Genomic DNA, 21,095 nt, shown 5'->3' with positions numbered 1-21,095 from the left:
ACACACAGCTCATGGAAAGGATTCTTCCATGCAATGTCACCAATGCCCAGGTGAGAGACTCTGCTAGGAAGGTTTTGGGGACGAAGTGTCTCCTCTCCATGTAACTGAGCGGCTCAAATAAGACATGTTCCTGCCTTCAAAGAGCTTTCTTTAAACCTCCATGCTTAACAAAGACCTCAAAAGAAAAAATATCTTTCACAGCCATCATTGTCCTGCGTGTAACCAGCTCTTGTCAGTCAATAGGTGGAGACCATGTGTTCCTTCTTTGGGCTCAGAAAAAGCCCCTTGGGCCAACCCCAGGCCATGTCACTTGTCTGATTTATTCCATATTTTGCCTCCTTATTTATTTTGCCTTACAGGCAGAGGTATGAAGATACTTTGGAAAACACCTATTAATATTTCACTACTTTTCTGTTAACAGCAGGAGACCTCAATACTAAGGAAAATATCTTTCTATGTGTTTCATAACGGGACACTAAGCTGTTTTATCAACTTTTCCTTCAATCCTGAAGCCACGAGAGGAAAGCTAAGTATTCTGGTTCCCATGTACGGGTTTTAAACTTTGTTTGGCCTCTGTTTTTTCTCATCTGTAGGGGCTTCCCTGGTGGCTCAGATGGTAAAGAATCTGCCAGCAATGCTGGAGATCTGGGTTCAAACCCTGGGTCAAGAAGATCCCTCAGAGGAGGGAATGGGAACCGACTCCAGTATTCTTGCTTGGAGAATCCCATGGACAGACTAACCTGGTGGGCTATAGTCCATGGGATTGCAAAGCGTTGGACACGACCGAGCAGCTAACATTTTATTTCATTTTCTCATCTGTAACATAATACTTGGACTACAAAAGTTAAATGAGACAATCTAAGAAAACTCCAAAACTCCTGAAGACTCTGGTACACAGAAGAGGCATAATTGTTTCTATTGAACCATGACACCTGGTTTTCAAGGGGTCATCTTTCCATCAAGCTGATGCTAACCCCCAAAGCCTATGCTAGGCAGGCCTGTGAGCTAATCAGCTCCCTGGGGTCAAGGGGATCCATCAGAACATGTCATGAAGAATTTCCTTCTGGAAATCTCTAACGAGAAGAGCCAGTAAAAATGATTCATTCCCCCAGGGAATCAATGCGATAATGCACAGAACTTGACCACCCCACTGGATTTCTGACATCCCTTTTATCTAGGGTATCCACTTCCTCTCCGAATCCTCACTCCAGCATCTATTGGCTCTAGATCTTCTTCCATCCTGTCACCTCCCCACGCCTCCTCCACACACACACTCAAACCACGTTTCCAAATGAGCCAGGAAGGTTTTTCTGCTGGGTTGTTAAAAAACAGCTTAAGGAAAAAGAAGAAAATTCACAACCAACCACTTAAATCTCTAAGCTAGGTATGTGATGAGACACCAAAAGGAATGCTCCTTCTCCTGGAACAGGGTGGAAAGAGGTCCCGAGTCACAGGGAACAAGTCTAAACTCAGGTTCCTTAGATGCTCAAGCGCAGCACAGTCTTGGGTAATGATGCCTTTGACTCAGCGGCAGGCCTTTTCTTTGAGAAACTCAAAAATGACAGAGAAGATCTTATCTCTCTTTTCACTTGGGGGTGAGTCTTCTGGCTCTAGGAGATCCCAGGGAGGTCGAGGCACAGAAGGAGCAGAGGGGACAACTCCTAGGCAGAGAGCAGCTGGACAACAAGGAGCTTTGACTTACTGAATAAGCAATAAAGAAAATCAATGTACTGCAGCAAATCTCAAATTATAACTGGTGCCCAGGTCCCCATAGTTCTTTCCTGCTCACCGAAACCACACTGCATGCAAAAGTCAGCTCCAAGTTTGGGAGATCTCAGGACGCACTGCCTAGTTTTGTCCTGAAAGTGTTAGTCACTCAGTCGTGTCTGACTCTCTGCAAGTCCATGGACTGTAGCCCACCAGGCTCCTCTGCCCATGGGATTCTCCAGGCAAGGATACCAGAGTGGGTTGCCATTCCCTTCTCCAAGTTTTCTCCTACATGATACTTACTCTCTTATGTCTAGCATCTACTTGTAAGAATTCTTGAGTCTATTTCAAGTATGTTTTCCTCCCTTCCTACTTGGGGACTAAGCTCAAAGTTTGCTACCCTGGGAAGGGCAGGTACAGCCCTTCGTGATGATAGGAACTGACCCTCTTTGCCTTTGAAGCCCTTTTTACAGCTGTGGCGATTTTGTTGTTGCTGCTGCAACCTCTCTTATGGGAGGCCCTCTAGTCCATACCAACAGTCTAGCAAAATGTCATCACTGTTTTGCACACAAGAGAACTAAGGACGACTGGGTTACTGTCTAGAAGTTGTAAAAGCGAATCTAACTACTGCTAAAATAGGGAGCCAGGATTTGAAGCCCCGTGTGCTATGCCCTTTCCGGAACCCTGTCCTTCCTCTAGATTGCCAGTGCTTGGCACATAAAGCTAGCACGGCACACTGAACACAGAAGAGACATGTGAAGCACAAGCAGGCACTTGCAAGCCCACAACAAGGCAGCGCCTGAACAGCAGAGGGGCGAGGTCGCGGAGGAGTCCGAGGCGTCACCTGCTGACGGCCCTTGCCTAAACCACTCGCCTTGTCTGGACATCTGCTACTTCCCTGGACCGACTGCTCAGTCCTGCCTCCTGAGCACAGGGGGAGGTAGAAGGCAAGGTGAAGTTTATATATGCAGGGGGCTCAGGTAAAGCCAGATGACTCTGGAGGGAGAGCTTGATCAGGAGGAACAGTAATAGATGAGCTTTTACAAATAAGAGATGAAAAGAGGCCATGTTATTTTTAGAAAATAATTCCTGTGGGCACGAGCTGCCTCGTTCCCTTGGAGCCAATTGAGCAGAATGTGGGTCAGGCAGAAAAGCAATTACCCTCTGAGGTAACTGGAGGGCAGTGTTGATTAGAAGACACTCCTTGGAAAATTCCATCGCCACCTCCTTTCTCTTAGAAAGGTGACTTCTCACAGCCCATTGGCATGCCACCCTTGACAGATTTTCCCCTGCCCTCGGAAGGAATCCATTCAGGGCTCACACTAAGCAAGTCCAGGAGACATCAGAATTTTGAAGGAAGGCTAAGCTCAGTCTCCTTGCTGTGTCCCATCAGCAGAGCCAGACAAAGCTGCACATCCCTGACCCTCTCGGACCCCATGGACCTCAATCATGGGCTGGCTCTTCCCACCACATTCAAATCAACAATGAGGTCGCCTGCTCTAGACCCTGAATCTCTTCATAATTTTTTTAAAAATGTCTAAAGGATGTTAAAAGTCTATATAAACAAAAATATTAGTTCTTTTGTTGCTGAAAAACTAGGAAATAAATTATGTTTCACAAATGTAGTTACACCGGAGGACGACTGTTGCAGACTCTAGTCTCTTTTTAGGTGGGTTGCCCATCTTTACTGATCAGAACCTCTGGCTTTTGGCTTCGGTTCTGGTCCTAAGTTGCTCTTTAGCTTTGCACCAGTCACTGAATCCGTGTCTCAGTTTCTCTTTCAAGAGAAAAAGGACAGCAAGACTCTTTAGAGGTGGCACACGCTGATCCTGGAAAGCAACGTGGGTTCCCTCAGAAGAAGGATGCCAGCACCACGCCAGCGGTCCCGCCTGTCCCTCTTACGCCTCCTGTGCGAGGCACACACACTCTCCCGATATGTGGTCCGTGCCTTCATTTCATATGTATCTGTTCTCTCTTCCCCACTGGACTCAAACTCCTTGAGGAGAGGACATTTTAAAATTTTATTATATCCCAGGGTAACCTGCATGCCACAGCAAATACCTGGTACATATGTGTTCACAGATTTTCTTTTGTATTTAGGTATCCTTCTCACCTAAGTTCAGGGTGATGTCTTCTACCTATTAATCCTGCAAACGGAGAGAGTATTTTAAAATTTACTGACGTGCTTTTCTATCCTGTTTCATTTCTATCCTATTCCAGTAAGTTGGCAGGGCAGACAGAACAGCGGGAAATATTACACAGCTCAGCCACTCGGGACCCAGAGACGAGAGATGCACAGATTCCCAGTGAGTCAGCCAGCGCTTGGATGAAACCCCAGGCCGGCTGACTCCTGGTCCAGCGCTGGCTCCACTGCTTTCCTCAGGTGTCCGTCTCCCCTAAGCAGCAAGTGCTGCTGGTGCCGACAGTGCCCGGCACCCCCGCAGGGGCAGGAGCCCCAGTGAGATGTTACCTCGTGGTTAGCAAATCGGATATCCCGGGAGAATATGGTGGCCACCCAGTCACACCCAAGTTTGACGTCGATGTTCTGGGCTAGCTTCTCCAGGGTGGGCAGGTGGCTGGCTTGGAAGTGGTAAGCCAGGGTCACGTGCAGCTGCTTCTTGTGGGGTTCCACGTGCACTTCTAGAGGAAGGGAGGAGACAGGCAGTTGGTGCATTGCAGTGGTGGAGACTCGGGGGAGAACACAGAACGGTGCCCTGACAAAACTGCTTCCCAGCAAGTAGAGGAGGGAGCCCCTCGGTCAGACAAAAGCTGTTTCTCTCCTTCACAGCAGCTGAATAAGAGTGGGTGGGGATGTAACAACCCACAGTCCAAGAGAGAAACAGCCATGTGTCTGGCTTTTCTGGATCAGCTGAGAGGCAATCATTTTGATTGCTGGCTGCTCACAACAAATCCAGATGAGTATCACCGGCCCCACCATTCAGATGAGGAAATTGAGACCTAAAGGGATGAGCTAAGTATGGAGCAAATTTTGTCATCCTGCGACTCCCAAAGCTGAATCGTCTTCGTTTTGAAATCAAGTCTTTTAGCTTCTGGGTGGCTCTGATGGATAAATGGCGGGGGAAAAATGGATTACTTTCGAAGTTTAAAATAGGGTTTTTCAATGTCATTTTGGACCAGATTATTCTTTGTAGCAGGGATGTCTTGTGCATTATTGGGTCTTTAGCTGCATCCCTGGCTCCCACCCACCAGATGCCAGTAGCACCCCCAAAGTTGTGACAACCAAACATGACTCCAGAGACTGCCAAGTGTACCGGGGGCGGGGGGCCAAAATCACCCCTGATTAAGAGCCACAGGTTTCAAGTATGCAGACTATCTAAGACACCCTGAAGAAACAAAACAAACCAGCCTACCTACACAAGGCAACGCCTTTTGTCTTTCATGCGTGTGTCTTTCAGCTGGGGAGTCATTTACTGTCCGAGTTAGAACACGGAAGAAGATACGACAGAAGGGAATTCCAGAAATCAAGGGGCCTGCTCCAGCCACACAGAGATGGAAGGAGATTTGGATCTCGGGGGGGTTTTGGCCATGTTGTGGGGCATGCGGGAGTTAGTTCCCCAACCAGGGATCGTCCCTGGGTCGGTGGCTTTGAGTACTTTTCCTGTTATGCTGCATCATGTATCCTTGGCATAAAAGCCCCTGAGGTGAGGGCTCTGTGTCTTGTTTGTATATTATAAGCGCCCCTCCTCTCTTGCCCAGCAGGCACCCCTGTGGACTTTTATTTGTTAAATGAGTGAATACACACACATGAATCTCCCTAAACCACCCAGGATGAAGGATGACACTTCATCTACTCACTCACTGGTGGAAGCTGGGTCTGCCACACCTCTGAGTACCAAGGCACAATTTCTAAAGACCTGTCTAGACTGGGCCAGTGGCTGAGGCAGGGCCAGCCAGTTCTCCGAAACACCACCAGGGGGCAGCACTAGGGCTGAGATGCCAGCCTCGCAGGCTGGTTCTTGGGGAGATGGCTCAGGCATTTTGGGGGGGAGCTGGTTCGCCCCCTTCCTGGGAGGAAAGCCAGCAAGGGCCCACCATGTGCGCTTTATAAATCAGGCGCGTCCTGGCCGAGACCTGGTTTACTCATTTGGGAGGGACTGGGATTTTGTAGCTACATCAGACTTGGTTCTTGTGGGAGTTTTAGTGGTTTTGACAACAGCTACTGTGGGATGAAAAAGAGCTGTTTCCCTGAGATGGAGGGATGGGAACAGGAAATAATCTGCCGATGATGCCATTTGTCTGAAACATTAAGCGTCTGTGAAGCGGGCAGGCTCCACCCCAAGTCAGCAGAGATGAGCCCTGGGGGGTGAGGGGGTGGGGCAGGGGTCTAAGAAGACCTGGTTCCCAGCGCACAGAAGTGACCTAAGGGCTCGGGTCCTTCTGAGAATTGCAGAGCTCACTGAGTCTGGGCCCTCACCACACTCTTCCTAGAGTCCTGGGCCCTGTTTGGAGATTTTCTGCTAAAGGACCCTGAGCAAAAGGGCCTGAAAGTCGCTCAGTTGTGTCTGACTCTTTGCAACCCCATGGACTGTAGCCCACCAGGTTCCTCTGTCCATGGAATTCTCCAGCCCAGAATACTGAAGTGGGTAGCCATTCCCTTCTCCAGCAGATCTTTCCAACCCAGGGATCAAACCCAGGTCTCCCACATTGCAGGCGGATTCTTTACCAGCTGAGCTACCAGGGAGGCCCAAAAGGGCCTGAGCTGGGGATGAAAACAGCAGCTAGGGGCATGGACAGGTGGTGAAGGCCAAAGGCCAGGGGCCCAGGGAGCAGACAGTGGGGCTCCGCCAGCCGTGCACTCAACACCCAGCACCCCGCTGGGCACACGCTCACAGCCTCGGCTCTGCTCAGGGCGCTGCCCCCTCTGCTGCCCCCCAAACACCCTGCTCCTCCCTGCCTGTGCTTGTAATGCGCCCGTCTGGCGGATCGACACCTTCCTGGGGTGACTTTCCTCTCCTCTGTGAAGGGGGCCCTGCTCCACCCCGAGGGGGCGGGCTGGCCTCCCTCCTCACAGCTCTCATTACACGAATGGGGTTTCCCAAGCATGCTTCTGCCGGGAGAAACCACTGCTTCTTCCCTGCTGCATTCCGCACGAAGAAACACATGGTAGGTGCCCAATAAATACCTGCTGACTGTGATTCCATTCTAAAGGGAGTGAGTAGACTCCCCCACCCACTGTATGTCCATCCCATGGCAGGCGAAGCCCTTGTGGAGCTCAGTGAGCTGTCTGCACTGCAGTCACCCGGGAAGGCTTTGCAAACCGTGATCTCTTGTCCCTCTCTGCGATGCCTGCTGTCCTGCTGTTGAGTCAATACACATCCTGAGCACCCCTCCAAGCAGATTCCTTTGACAGTAAACCCCAGTTGTTGGCTTGAGCTGAGGCCTTCCATGCAAAGAGCAGGTGGCCTCATGAAGAGGTAACATCTGGGGCTTGTCTACTGGGCTTCAGCTAGTCGAATGAAAGGTGTCATTGGCTCAGTGGATTTATTACTGGATGCTAGGTGGTTCCCCTCTCCTCTCTGGGCAGTGCGATCCTCCTGAACAAAGGCCTCGGTCCTCATGGAGGGGACAGGGCAACCCAGATAAACGCCTGCCTGCGAGGGGGGTTGGGAGGAGGAAAAGAAGGTTCCTTGAGAATTCCCTGGCAGTCCAGTGGTTAGGACTCAGTGCTTTCACTGTTGTGGCCTGGGTTCAATCCCCAGTGGGGAACTAAGATCCCTAAAGCTAAGAGGTGCAGCCAAAAAAAAAGCAAAAGGTTCCTGAACTGAAGGGAGGAGCCGATGGCGGGGCTGTAAAGGAACACACTTACAGATCAATAGGAGCAGTCATCTGCGTGCCTTCAACATGGGTGTCATCACACCTGCTCTCAAGGAGGTCAGCAGAACTGCAGCTTAATGTTTTTCAAAGGGGTAAGAGGTGTGGGGTCCGTAGGAAATGGCTGTCTTCTTGGTCACATTCTGCCCATTCCTGAGGGACCTCCCATCTGTCCCACCATCACTTCTGTCCCCTTCCTTCCTGATTCCCAGGGCCGGCTGGCCTGGCAGCTGGCGGCTCACCAGTTTTGGAGGCAGCTTCTGCTGCGAAGTCGGCAGCAAACTTCTTGAGGACCTCTGCGCTGTCTTCCTTCACGAAGAGGCCGATGAAGTTGGAGGAGGTGTAGAGCTCCAGGGGCAGCGGGGCTGAAAACTTGCATTTCCAGCGGCTGACGGTGGTCTGCAGGGCCTCCCCTAGGGCATCCACCTTGCTGTCCTCACACTGGCGGGGGCGGGGGGGCGGCGCAGGGAGAAACAAACAATAGGCTTCTTTCAGAGACAAGGGGCAGTGTCTGCCACTACTTAACTTCTGTATCCTATGCCCAACACTGGGGGCTGAGGAGGCAGCCCTGGAACCATCGCTCCTGTCTGCAAGGAGGGAAAAGACCCACAGCCTCCCAGTTATCTGGAGACGGATTATCCAGTGGGTAGATTAAACCAGGGCAATGGACCACCTCCCTCCCCCCCACCCGCCGCCCCCGAATGCTGTGCTCTGAGCCCCGCCAGAATGCAGTAGGGCTGGTCCAACAGAAATGGAGCATGAGGGACACGCCAGGAGAGCGCACAGCACCCCAAGGTAAGTTGCTGTGTGCTTCCTATTGTTTGGCACCATCTGCGCCTTTTCTCTTCAGCCTAAATAATCCAAAGCTGATGCCACCTCTACCCCACGATACTGGGGGAGAATGAGGCTCAAGAGCTGTGACATCCTTCTCCTCCTACACCCCCACCCCGCTGAGCGCTGGAAGAAAGAAGGAGAGTGTCTAAAACTCCACATGCTTTTGAGAAAGATCCTGGTGACTAAGAGGAAATGATCGTTATTTTAATTTTCAGCATGAATGGTGAAAGACAAGGTGTTAGGAACATATTTTCACCTATAAAAGGGCGTGGGGGATGGAGAATATGAATGAGATTCTGGAAAAACCACCCCAAATATTAGAAAAACATATTGTCTTAAAGTGTGATCATTCTGCCTTATTGTGACTATAGCTGGATACATCTGTTATTCTCCATCTCTGCAGAGAACCAAAGGAGATGAAATGTGTTTACATTTACTAGAATGAGAGGGATTTAATTCAGTCACTACCTAAGCTTCATGAGGCTAGAATTATGGGTCAGGTAACAATGTCAGGAGAAAGGTATCTCCTTCCATTTCCAGAAAGACCTCTAACATGGCAAACCTGCAGACAGTGTGCAGGAGGCGAAAGTCACTTCCCCGTCTCTGGACTACATTTCTCATCCCCAGCTTTCTAATGCCTGCTCTTTCTTTGTCAGAGGGGAGGGAGGCAATCGGCAAGGGGAAGCCAGGTTAGAGAACCCATTCCCCTCATGGCTGTCAGAACAGTGGGTCACGCAGAGGGCCAGGCTTGTCCCCTGGGTCCCGAGGAGCACATGGTCACCACAATGCTACACCAGACCTGGTGTGCTCCCGGGTCTTGGCAGATATTAGAAAGAGGACAAGGGACTTTCCTGGTGGTCCAGTGGTTAAGAATCTGCAGCTCTGTTGCAGGGGGTGCAGGTTCAATCCCTGACGGGATAAGTAAGATCCTGCATGCTGCACACCCCACCCTCAAAATAAAGAGAGGAGGAGGACGACTGGGGTGAGCAGCCGACCTCACTGATTCCCCCAGGGCTCATCCCGCTCTGGAGCTGTGACTGTTTCTGCCAACATCCTGCGAGGCTCCCAGCTTTGACTCCAGTCCCTCAGGGCCAGAGGGATGTGGGCACCTGGGGTGGGGGGCAGGGGCTGTGGCTCACCATGAAGAACTGGCAGAGGGTGATGTGGGGGAAGATGTTGTGTGCCTTGTTCTTGCCGCAGATCTGCTTCGACTGCTGCCAGAAGTCGGAGAGCTTCTGCGCTAAGGGCCCGGTGGGGCGGAGGTAGAGGACGTACTCCCGGGGCAGAGGGTCATCCAGGAAGGGGTCGCCGACGTGGGAGAACAACCTGCCGGAGAGATGGGGGCCGAGCCGGCCTCACTTGAGGACCATGGAAGCCAAGGGGGAACCGAAATCAAGATCCATCCTTTGCAGCCTCTACCCGTGACGCACTGCGGGCGAGAGGGTCTTCGGTTCTGTACTTTAAAAATCTGCCTCCTGAAGCGCAGTTTGTAACCAACCCTCAGACGCAACAAATATCTCTCCTCCTGCCTGTCCTATCGCATCTGCATCCTACAACTCCCCCCAAAATCCTAAGGCCACCCTCTCCAGGAAGCACTGAGGACCAACTCCAAATCCTTTCCTAGGCCATCTGTACGGGTCCAGCCTGCCTGTCCCTCCAGCTCCGTCTATGCTTAAACCAGGTGCCTCCGAAGACAAGGGAAGGTTCAAGGGGCCCGCTTTGTGGGGTCGGCCCTGGGAAGTCCTATCCTGCTGGAAGGTCAGTGGATGTTTGCCAACTGATCTGTCCAGTATCCACAGCGTGTCCGTAAGTGACTGAGTCGGGAGCAGGGGTGAATATATGACAGAGACTGCATCTTGGAGATGCTCGGAGTTTCTTTCAGCAGCTCTAAGGGGAGCACACTCTGGGGCCAGGGCACAGGGGGCAGGTGGCTTGTCACGCAGCCTCCTCTCCCCATTGGAAGGGTCCATTAGAGACAGGCTGCGCGTCTCCGCTCAACCACACACACAAACACTTGGGATTAATTACATGCTATTTTCTCAATTTATTTATTTTATACCAACCAGTCACATGCTGCCTGAACGCTTCTTCCTCCCGTGGATGCCAAGGCTTTTTGTCTAGAAGGAAAAATCAGATTTCTATTGTTAGTATTTTTAACCTCCTATCAGCTTTTCCCACCACAGTGACAAAGCTGGGTGTGAAGCAGGCATGGTGAAGCCTCTTCAGGAGTGTGGGGGAGACACCTGCAGCAGGGTGTCCCCCCGGGGGTCACAGCAAAGCGTGTGGACCTTAAACCTGTGATTCATTTGCATGTCATTAGCATTCGATTCACATGCAGCCTGACAGCTCATGGCATCTATTTTTAGCCATTTCCACATTAGACTTTTATTTTTGCTTCCCTAAAGGTTGTCATGTCTTGCTTTTCCCTCCTTCCCTTTCACCCACTCGCTTCTCCTGACCCAGATCCCCTGCAGAGCACTTTTTGGCCAAGTGTGCTAGAAAGTGGTGCTGGGGCTGTTAAGACTTGAGGCTAAATGCCCACAAGGACAATTGGTCTGGTTCAATCCAAGGCCTCCTCCCACTTTGCTCCAATTGCCACCAGCATTCTCAGACTGGATCCAGAGTCTCCAATGACTTTACAGACATCTTTGGGGACACGCAGCACTGGGTAAAGGCATCCCAGGTGGCTCAGCGGTAAAGAATCAGCCTGCCAAGGAGACAAGGGTTCAATTCCTGGGTCAGGAAGATCCCCTGGAGGGGGAAATGGCAACCCACTCCAGTATTCTTGCTGGGAGAAATCCCATAGACAGAGGAGCCGATGGGCTACAGTCCAAAAGGTTGCAGAGAGTCCAACACAACTGAGCAACTGAGCGCACACGGCACATGGCAAAGGGGACGGGCCAGGGAGGGGAGCCGTTCGCCCACCGCTGGAGAGACGCTCAAGAGCTCTGTGTGCAGTGCGGAGGTCTCACAGGGCGGCTCTGGCAGCACGTCACAGTCCTGTACACAGGCATCCGAGGAGAGGCCTTCTGAAAGGTCAGATGGGTCTCCAAAAGCCACAGTTCTAGGTTTGTACCCAATTTTGCTATTTGTCTATCCACTCATGCATTCAAATTTAAGGAAAGATATAAGCATCTGAATGCACAGTTCTAAAGAATAGCAAGGAGAGATAAGAAAGCCTTCCTCAGCGATCAATACAAAGAAATAGAGGAAAACAACACAATAGGAAAGACAAGAGATCTCTTCAAGAAAATTAGAGATACCAAGGGAACATTTCATGCAAAGATGGGCGCGATAAAGGACAGAAATGGTATGGTCCTAACAGAAGCAGAAGATATTAAGAAGAGGTGGCAAGAATACACAGAAGAACTGTACAAAAAAGATCTTCACGACCCAGATAATCACAATTGTCTCACCTAGAGCCAGACATCCTGGAATGTGAAGTCAAGTGGGCCTTAGAGAGCATCACTACGAACAAAGCTAGTGGAGGTGATGGAATTCCAGTTGAGCTATTTCAAATCCTGAAAGATGATGCTGTGAAAGTGCTGCACTCAATATGCCAGCAAATTTGGAAAACTCAGCAGTGGCCACAGGACTGGAAAAGGTCAGTTTTCATTCCAATCCTAAAGAAAGGCAATGCCAAAGAATGCTCAAACTACCGCACAATTGCACTCATCTCACATGCTAGTAAAGTCATGCTCAAAATTCCCCAAGCCAGGCTTCAGCAATATGTGAACTATGAACTTCCAGATGTTCAAGCTGGTCTTAGAAAAGGCAGAGGAACCAGAGATCAAATTGCCAACATCTGCTGGACCATGGAAAAAGCAAGACAGTTCAAGACAAACATCTATTTCTGCTTTATTGACTGTGCCAAAGCCTTTGACTGTGTGGATCACAATAAACTGCGGAAAATTCTGAATGAGATGGGAATACCAGACCACCTGACCTGCCTCTTGAGAAACCTATATGCAGGTCAGGAAGTGAAGTGAAGTCGCTCAGTCGTGTTCGACTCTGCGACCCCGTGGACTGTAGTCTACCAGGCTCCTCCGTCCGTGGGATTCTCCAGGCAAGAGTACTGAAGTGGGTTGCCATTTCCTTCTCCAGGGATCTTCCCAACCCAGGGATCGAACCCGGGTCTCCTGCATTGGAGGCAGATGCTTTAACCTCTGAGCCACCAGGGAAGCCATGTAGGTCAGGAAGCAACAGTTAGAACTGGACATGGAACAACACACTGGTTCCAAATAGGAAAGAGAGTACGTCAAGGCTGTATATTGTCACCCTGTTTATTTAACTTATATGCAGAGTACATCATGAGAAACGCTGGGCTGGAAGAAGCACAAGCTGGAATCAAGATTGCCGGGAGAATAATCAATAACCTCAGATATGCAGATGATACCACCCTTATGGCAGAAAGTGAAGAGGAACTAAAAATCCTCTTGATGAAAGTGAAAGAGGAGAGTGAAAAAGTTGGCTTGAAACTCAACATTCAGAAAACGAAGATCATGGCATCACTTCATGGAAAATAGATGGGGAAACAGTGGAAACAGTGTCAGACTTTATTTTGGGGGGCTCCAAAATCACTGCAGATGGTGACTGCAGCCATGAAATTAAAAGACGCTTACTCCTTGGAAGGAAAGTTATCACCAACCTAGACAACATATGAAAAAGCAGAGACATTACTTTGCCAACAAAGGTCCGTCTAGTCGAGGCTATTATTTTTCCAGTGGTCATGTATGGATGTGAGAGTTGGACTGTGAAGAAAGCTGAGCACCGAAGAATTGATGCTTTTGAACTGTGGTGCTGGAAAAGACTCTTGAGAGTCCCTTGGACTGCAAGGAGATCCAACCAGTCCATCCTAAAGGAGATCAGTCCTGGGTGTTCACTGGAAGGACTGATGCTAAAGCGGAAACTCCAATACTTTGGCCACCTCATGCAAAGAGTTGACTCATTGGAAAAGACTCTGATGCTGGGAGGGACTGGGGGCAGGCGAAGAAGGGGACGACAGAGGATAAAACGGCTGGATGGCATCACCGACTCGATGGACATGAGGTTGGGTGAACTCCGGGAGTTGGTGATGGACAGGGAGGCCTGGTGTGCTGCAATTCATGGGGTCACAGAGAGTCGGACACGACAGAGTGACTGAACTGAACTGAATATATACATCTTGAATTGCAATGACTTTGTCAGCACTGTGCTGGGTTCTAGGAATACAGTGAAAATCGAGACTTATATGGCCCCTGGCCTCACGGGGTCTTCAGCCCAACAGGCAGGACTATGTTCATTGCACAGATAATTATTTACTCATATTGGTGGTCAATGCAACGAGGGGAAGGCACAGAGAACCCTAAGTGCAGAGGATGGAGACACCTGATCTGGGGAGGGAGTGGTGGTATGGGTGTGGGGGCTATGGAGATAGAATGCACCAAGTACCTCTCCTCCACAAGCAAGAAGCCTTGGACAGTGCCCTACACACTGGAGGTGATCAATAATCAATTACTCCTGTCCGGTTATACTACCCCAATTCGGGGTCTTTGGGAGAGAGGAGAGAGGGGAGGATTTTCTAAAGTGATGCTCTTTCCAAGCATCCTTTTCCTGATTGGCTGCTGAACCCAACTCCTCCTTTCTTTTCCTGGTCCCTCTATGGAGCAGTGAGAACCGATGACGCTGTGACAATCACAGAGGGTCAGATTGGAAGGGACCCCAGACATCAATGAGGGGCCCAACTGCTTCACTTGACGAGGGGAAATTCAGCTGAAGGAAGTCGAGTCATGTAATCAGGACAGCCAGAGTTAATAAGTGAGCGCCGAGTAAAGGGCAGACTCCAGCCTGATTCAAGGCCAGCCCTAGCTGCTCTGTTCCATGGTCCAAAGAGAAATGCCTTTCCCCCGACAAAAATCTAAGCACAAATACCAAATGATCAGAATAAAAAATCTGCACAGGTAAGTAGAACAACATTCTAGAAGACAAGCCTCCTTACAGTAAGAAGAGGTTATGGAGAAGCAAGACAGACTCATTGGAACCCCTTGGAACAGAAGCTGGTGCAGAAAAACGCTGGAATTGTAGGAAAGCCCCACTTCCCTACACCTGGATAAGGTGCTTAATTGTTGCCAAGATGCCAGCCCTGTTTCCTTTACCACTTCCTAGACAGAGGCCACATGGTCTTTTAGAGGTTAGAATCTCCAAGAGATTAAGCTCACTAAAACAAAGCCCATCATTTAAAAAACAACTGGGGAAAGGAAAGCTCACTCGTACGATGTGCTATTTATATCAAGGATCCATTTTTTTCTAGATTCTTCCTCCAATGAAATATATCCTATCTGAAGTTCATTTTTCCTTAAGCACTAGGAAGATCCTCTGGAAATGAAAGCTCTCATTAAGTTATGGTCCCTGCAATTCAAAAGCCAAGTTTTGGGGAGGATTCAGATACAACTGAGAAAGATAACAAAAGGTCTGGGTGTTAAGGCTGTGGTGAAGGGCTAAGGAAACCCAAATTCTTCTTTTTGGAGAAGGCTGAGAGGTCTTCAATTTTATGGAAGGTTATCATATCTGATGTACCTTCTCTTGTGAGGGTCAGCTAAAGTAAAACGCCTTTTGGCCATATCAGAAGGGACTGAAAGTTAGACACCAGAAAGACCTTTCTTGGCAGTAACATGCTTTGAGGGCTTCTATCCCTGGGTCGGGAAGATCCCCTGGAGAAGGGAATGGCAACCCACTCCAGTATTCTTGCCTGGAGAATTCCCATGGCAGAGGAGACTGGCAGGCCACAGTCCGTGGGGCTGCAAAGAGTTGTACACAACTGAGCAACTAAACACACACACATACATAAACTCAACATGCTTTAAAGTGGCTTTTTGGTTTTGTTTTGTTTGGGGAGTTACCGATCTGACCCAGGTGTGTGGTTCTCTAGGCAGGAGGCCGGGGAGGAGGAAGAGCATGTCTTCCCCAGGGTCCTGAGCTCTGCTGCTCCATCACCCATTGCCAGGCTGACAGTGCTTTGGGCTGAATTTGTTCCCAGAACTCTGCCCACAGAACAGACTGAACACGGGCAGTGGCAGAACGTCTCCCCACTCCAGCCTGCTGAAGAAAGCCTGTTGTCATAGAGCTCCCACCTCCATGGTCCATTGGTGGGGCCGGTGCCAAGAACAGTGGGGCATGGACCCCAAACACCAGGCTGAACTCGAACAGCTGCTACCCCCTCAGAGGGACTCAGAAGTTGGCAGAGTGCACTGGGCAGATACGGGGGAAATACCCCTTTAAACTCCAAGAACTGCACTCTGGTCACTGGATGACAGCCACTCTTTATTTTAGACGGGACTTGCGTGGTTTAGCATCAGAGAGACATGTGAACCACTGAGGTTTTGCTATTATGTTACATGAGAACACAAATTTGACTTTGGACCCTGGTTCTAACCTTCCCAGTTATGTTTAGGGTTCATTCTTAGCAGAGTGTGGGGGAAAAAAAATGATGCAAACTCTAATGTGTGCTAATGATGGGCAAGAAAAGCACAAAGCAGATATAAGCAATGGCTCATCAGAAAAGTCAGGCAAGCAGCTGTGAGGAAATCAGCCAGATGGGGACGACCCAGCAGCACCACGGACGGCTGTGCTTCACACAGCCGGGACGGCCAGGACTCCTGTCTGCCCGCAGCTCTGGCCTCTGCCTGCAGCTCTGCTGAGTTTCAGGCAGATCTGGCCCCAGAACCATGGTTCTATCCAGACACCATGGTCACAGCTGTGGCAGGCAGAGCAGTATCCTTCCTTCCTCCCCGACACGCACCTGCCCTCCATTCTTTTGATCTCCTTCTCCTCCCAAGGAACTCTTACCAGGAAACCAAATGTAAACCAAGAATAAAACCAAGAGTTTATTGGGTGTCACTTTCTGATCTGAAGTTTGGTTGGAGCCCTCTCAGAACCATGGTCTCTGGGGCCTGTGGCCAAATTCAGGCCTGATGAGTGGACTTGGCTGGTCCCATGTGTGGGCCCAACAGGATCCTCAGCCCATCTCTCCAAAACACAGGTTCTGAGCCCGACTGGAATTTCCTGCTTAATTGTCACCCAGGCTGACTTCCCCATCAGCCACTCTGGTGCTCTGGGTTCCACTGGCGTCTCTGACGCTCCCAGGAGGTCAGGTCCTCCCAGCCGAGCACCAGTCGTGTGCCAGGCACTGTGTTCTCATCAGCAAGTGGAGGAGGAGGGACGATCCTCGTCCTCAAAGAGTTCACAGCGTCAGGACACACAAGCGGCTTCCACGGCAACATGTTAATGGCCGTGATAAAAGAAGTGCCGAGTGTGCTAGTGCTAGGGTAGCTCAGAATAGGGGGTGAGGTTCTCAAACTGTCCACAAAGCTACACGACAGCCAACTCAAAGATGCCACAGGAACCTGTTAACTTTTGAATGCAACAAAGTCACCCTCATTATCTGTTGGGCATCCCCCATAAGCTCCGAGCTCAATGTAGTTCCAGTTTCATTCTTTTAACTTTTCATCTGACATTGGAGTACACCTAATGTTTTAGTTTGAGATGTGATTCAGCAAAGTGATTCATTTATAAGTACACATCTATTTATTCTTTTTCAAACACTTTTTCCCATTTAGATTGCTATATAGCATTGAGCAGTGTACCCTGTGCTATATAGCAGGTCCTTGCTGGTTATCTGTTTTAAACATAGCAGTGCGAACATGTCAATTCCAAAGTTACAGTTTCAAAAGATGACTTTCTTGTATCTCCCCTGGTGCCTTACCTTTGTGAAGCCGGGGTTTTGGCAACTGCTATAGTAAAAAGCAAGTACCCAGTGTGGCCCAGGGGGAACAGGAGATAAGAATGGCAACATCCAACCTGTTCCTAAGGTTCGAGCAGTTGTGCAGTGCCCAACAGATATGCACAGCCCATTAGTAAGTAGTTGGGGTTCTTTAAGAATGAAATTAAAATATTTTTCTTTCAATTTTGTGTATTATTTTTTCATATGGCCTTTAAGTTGTTAGGAACAATTAATTGAGTTGTTTGGGTTTAGCTACTAAATACACAAAACCATTAGGTATTTCTGTTGGTCTACAGGCTCTACGTAAAAATTACTCAGACACTCAAGGATGCTATGAACTGAAAAAGCTGCAATATGTCCAAGAAGAAACAATGCTTGATTTGAATCTTAAACCGAGAGTCAGAGCTGGCTAGAGAAATTCACAAGGAGAGAAGGGTTTCTGAAGCGAAGATCATGTCAGAGCTACTGTATGAAGGTGAGAGACAGCACTGTGTGGGGAGGAAGTTGGAGTCTGGCGATACTAGACCAAAAATGGTGACGCTTGAAGAAGAGGAGGGTGGAGCTGGAAAGCTTGGAGGGGACAGCTCACAAAAGTCTTCATGCCATTTTTGAGCTTTGACCTCATGGCTTTATGCAGTGGGGAACAATGAAGGCGTGATCAGATACGTGTATGAGGGACAGATTTAAGTGACTAAACCAAGTGTTGGAGACGATTTAAAAGGCCTTGACAGTCGATCAGAAGAGGGACATTGAGAGACTGAACTATAATGAGGATGGGGATATTAAGAAAGATGTTTGGATTGTTGATTGAGTGAAGCCTGGAGATGGATTAGCAATCGTAGGTCACAGGCTTATATGGATGGTGGAGACACCCCTAAATGAGAATGCAGGGTAGAACAAGTTTGGCCTGGGGTGGTGAGTGATGAGTTGTTATTATCCCCTGGAGAACCTGGGGGTCTCGGCTAACTACAGCTATACCAAAACCATTAACAGACAGCAGGTCTAGGTATAGGGTGCCATGTCCCCAAAGCTTTCTGTTAGCTTGACTATGATTCCTTGTCTCTGTTTGAAAGCCAGACACTTCTTTTTGGCTACCGACCGAATTCCTATTTCCTAAGGAATACCTTCAGCTCCCAGCTTGTTCAGTACTGAGGTCAGTAAATACTCATGCCATCCTCGGCTCAGGCAGATAGGCTATCAGTCCCAGGTTCTTCAGGTTGACTCATCTCTCACTCACAGAGGAGAGTTAATCTTCTCGGAGAAGGCAATGGCAAGCCACTCCAGTACTCCTGCCTGGAAAATCCCATGGATGGAGGAGCCTGGTAGGTTGCAGTCCGTGGGGTCGCTAAGGGTCGGACACGACTGAGCGACTTCACTTTCACTTTTTACTTTCACACATTGGAGAAGGAAATGGCAACCCACTCCAGTGTTCTTGCCTGGAGAATCCCAGGGACGGGGGAGCCTGGTGGGCTTCCATCTATGGGGTCACACAGAGTCGGACACGATTGAAGTGACTCAGCAGCAGCAGAGTTAATCTTCTACTTCACTGCACTTGACAACTCTCAAGTATCTGACACCTGCAGTGAAAAACAACAGGCAGCACACATACACTGGAAATAGCAGTAACATTCCCTCGAAACAGTGAGACTTTGATTCAGTTGAGTAGAAAAGGAATTTGCTGAGCTTTCCAGTTACTTGAAGTTGTGCAGTCCTTGGCTCTGGTTTGCTGGTAGGCGTGTGCTCATGGTCTCAGCATCCCATAAGCTCTGTGCAGTGGGTCCCTGTGACCTACCCATTTGTGAAGAAAAGAGACGAGAGGTCAAGTGTATAACCCTCCAAGTGGATAAGGCTCCCTGGGCAACCAAAGTTGAATTATATCTTTCTCTTGTGTAGCTCAGACAATCCCAACTTAGACACATTTACAGCTAATATAGGATATTTTAAAATGCTCTCTGCTTCTAAGATACCAGTTGTTAAATTTTCCACATCCAATACTGTGAATTCAATTAAAAGATGACCTAATTAATCAGATATCTCATTGTTTTCCCTGGATCTGCACCAGACTGGGGCAAACTTGGAACTAACTTCTATTTTTCTTGGTTGGAGAGTCTAGTCATATAAAGAAGCCACTGGTGCCACTAAGCAAAACTGAGGAATTTTAAAAGGGTGTCTGTATTTGAAAAACAGACGTTGTCTTGTAATGTGGTTTTAGATAGAGATACAGAGACTTTTATTGTGCTCCGTGAAGAGTCACCCGCTCAGTGCCAGCTCCTTCATGGATGATTTGCGGCAGCTTGAGCCTGCCTGAAGCTGACGGCTATCCTGAGAACAAAGGGCAAGCGGGTAATTCTGCATCTCTGTTTCTCGTAGGAGAAAAATAAGGACAAGGATGTCAATGGCAGAAGGCCTTCTATGTACCAGGCACTCAGATGTTAAGCCTTGTGACAAATGGTGAAGCTGGTACTGTGAGGAGCCTCGCTGGACCTGGGTGGCTCTTTCCTGACAGGTCAGCTGTCCAGTCATCTCTGTGGCTGTCCCAACCCAAGGGTTGGTTCTGGAGACAGGGACCAAAGTCTGCATGAATCAAAGGAGTATGAGGAGTCAAAGCACGAGACTTAGCATCTCAGCAAGCAGCCTCCAGACTCCATCCTCTCTGGAAACTCGGGGTAAAGTGGACCCTAAGTCTCACTGGGTGTGATCCTACAGATCTGGGATGACTTCCAGGTTGGAATGGGACTTCTTGGAAAAAGAAAGTATCCCCCATGAGCAGCAACCCCCATCAGGACCAGCAGGATATGAGGATGAAGAAACACAAAATACAGAGCAGACAAGGGTTCAGGCTACTCTATAGCCAGTGATGGAGAGGATTTGAGAGCAACCAAAGTAACCCCCTAAATTTACATCCTGTAGCCCCCTCACCCATTACTACCTATTAATCGAGACTTTGGTTTTTGAAATGGTTACCCTCTCCGCTGTGCTAAGTCACTTCAGTTGTGTCCGACTCTGTGTGACCCTATGGACTCAGCCTGCCAGGCTCCTCTGTCCATGGATTCTCCAGGCAAGAATACTGGAATGGGCTGCCATGCCCTCCTCCAGGGGATCTTCCAAACCCAGGGATCAAACCCATGTCTCTTATGTCTCCTGAATTGGTGGCAGGTTCTTTACACTAGCACCACTTGAGAAGCCCACCCTTACGGGGCTATCAGTGGCCAGTAAGATCCATATAGACTTAAACCAACTTTTATTTGATCGAAAGTCAAAAAAATATGAGGGACCATATCTAGCTTAGTGGAGCAGCTTTGTGGAGCAACTAAGAGTCACACAAGTCAAGAAGGGGGAAGAGGTGGCATTTTAGTAAAAGTCAAATAAAAATCAAGGACTGGCCAAGTACTGTTGCCCTAGTGGGTCCCTGCAGGATCTAGAACATGGGCGCTGGCTTTCAGCTGCCCGGGAGCTTTAGTTGTTTCATCTCCAAAGAGGAGAGGCTGAGGAAGAGAGATGGGACCTTTAGAAAGTGTTTTGAGGTCCTCAGAAGCGACAAATAGTGATACACAGTGATTCCGCAGCTGCAAAGCATCTTAGGACCATCCTGTCCATTCCTCCTTAACCAGACAAGGTTGTACTTCCTTCAAGAGATCTTCCCTGTCTGTCCTTACAGACCTTAAGAAAAGGGGACAACAGTGTTTCTTTTTTGCTCAATAATCTTTGTGCTGGGAAAGTTCTTCCAGCTGTGCCCAAGCTCAGGCCACATTTTCTGTACCTAGGAGACTTGGTCACTCTTTCCAATATAACAAAATCATGGATTCTGTCACTTTTACACAAGGGATTCCGGCTACTTTTTGTCATCACAGCCAGTAAGATAAGCTTGCAAAGACCCGGGCAGTGCAGTCTAACAAGCGCGTCTCTGGCCCCCTCCCTGTGAAGCTGAAGGAGGGCAGTGAGAGGCCTGTCAATACACATAAAC

The 21,095-nt window shown here is 49.1% G+C and overlaps 1 protein-coding gene across 1 annotated transcript in view; it reads right to left on the bottom strand.

The window, feature by feature from the left end:
* UBASH3B (ubiquitin associated and SH3 domain containing B) overlaps positions 1-21,095 on the bottom strand; it is a 155,327-nt gene that overhangs the window by 27,112 nt on the left and 107,120 nt on the right. The window contains exons 2-5 of the mRNA XM_055423239.2: positions 10,437-10,490; positions 9,513-9,699; positions 7,782-7,980; positions 4,178-4,347 (exon numbers count right to left, since the gene is read on the bottom strand). Of these exons, the coding sequence (XP_055279214.1) occupies positions 4,178-4,347; positions 7,782-7,980; positions 9,513-9,699; positions 10,437-10,490 (610 nt within the window). The remainder of the gene's footprint in view (positions 1-4,177; positions 4,348-7,781; positions 7,981-9,512; positions 9,700-10,436; positions 10,491-21,095) is intronic.

Source organism: Moschus berezovskii, chromosome 14 (genome assembly GCF_049115385.1).
Source record: "Moschus berezovskii isolate FMDL1 chromosome 14, NW_MosBer_1.0, whole genome shotgun sequence".
Classification (NCBI taxonomy): Eukaryota; Metazoa; Chordata; class Mammalia; order Artiodactyla; family Moschidae; genus Moschus; species Moschus berezovskii.
Note: the sequence above shows the minus strand (reverse complement) of the source record. Positions and strands in the feature narration are given on the sequence as shown.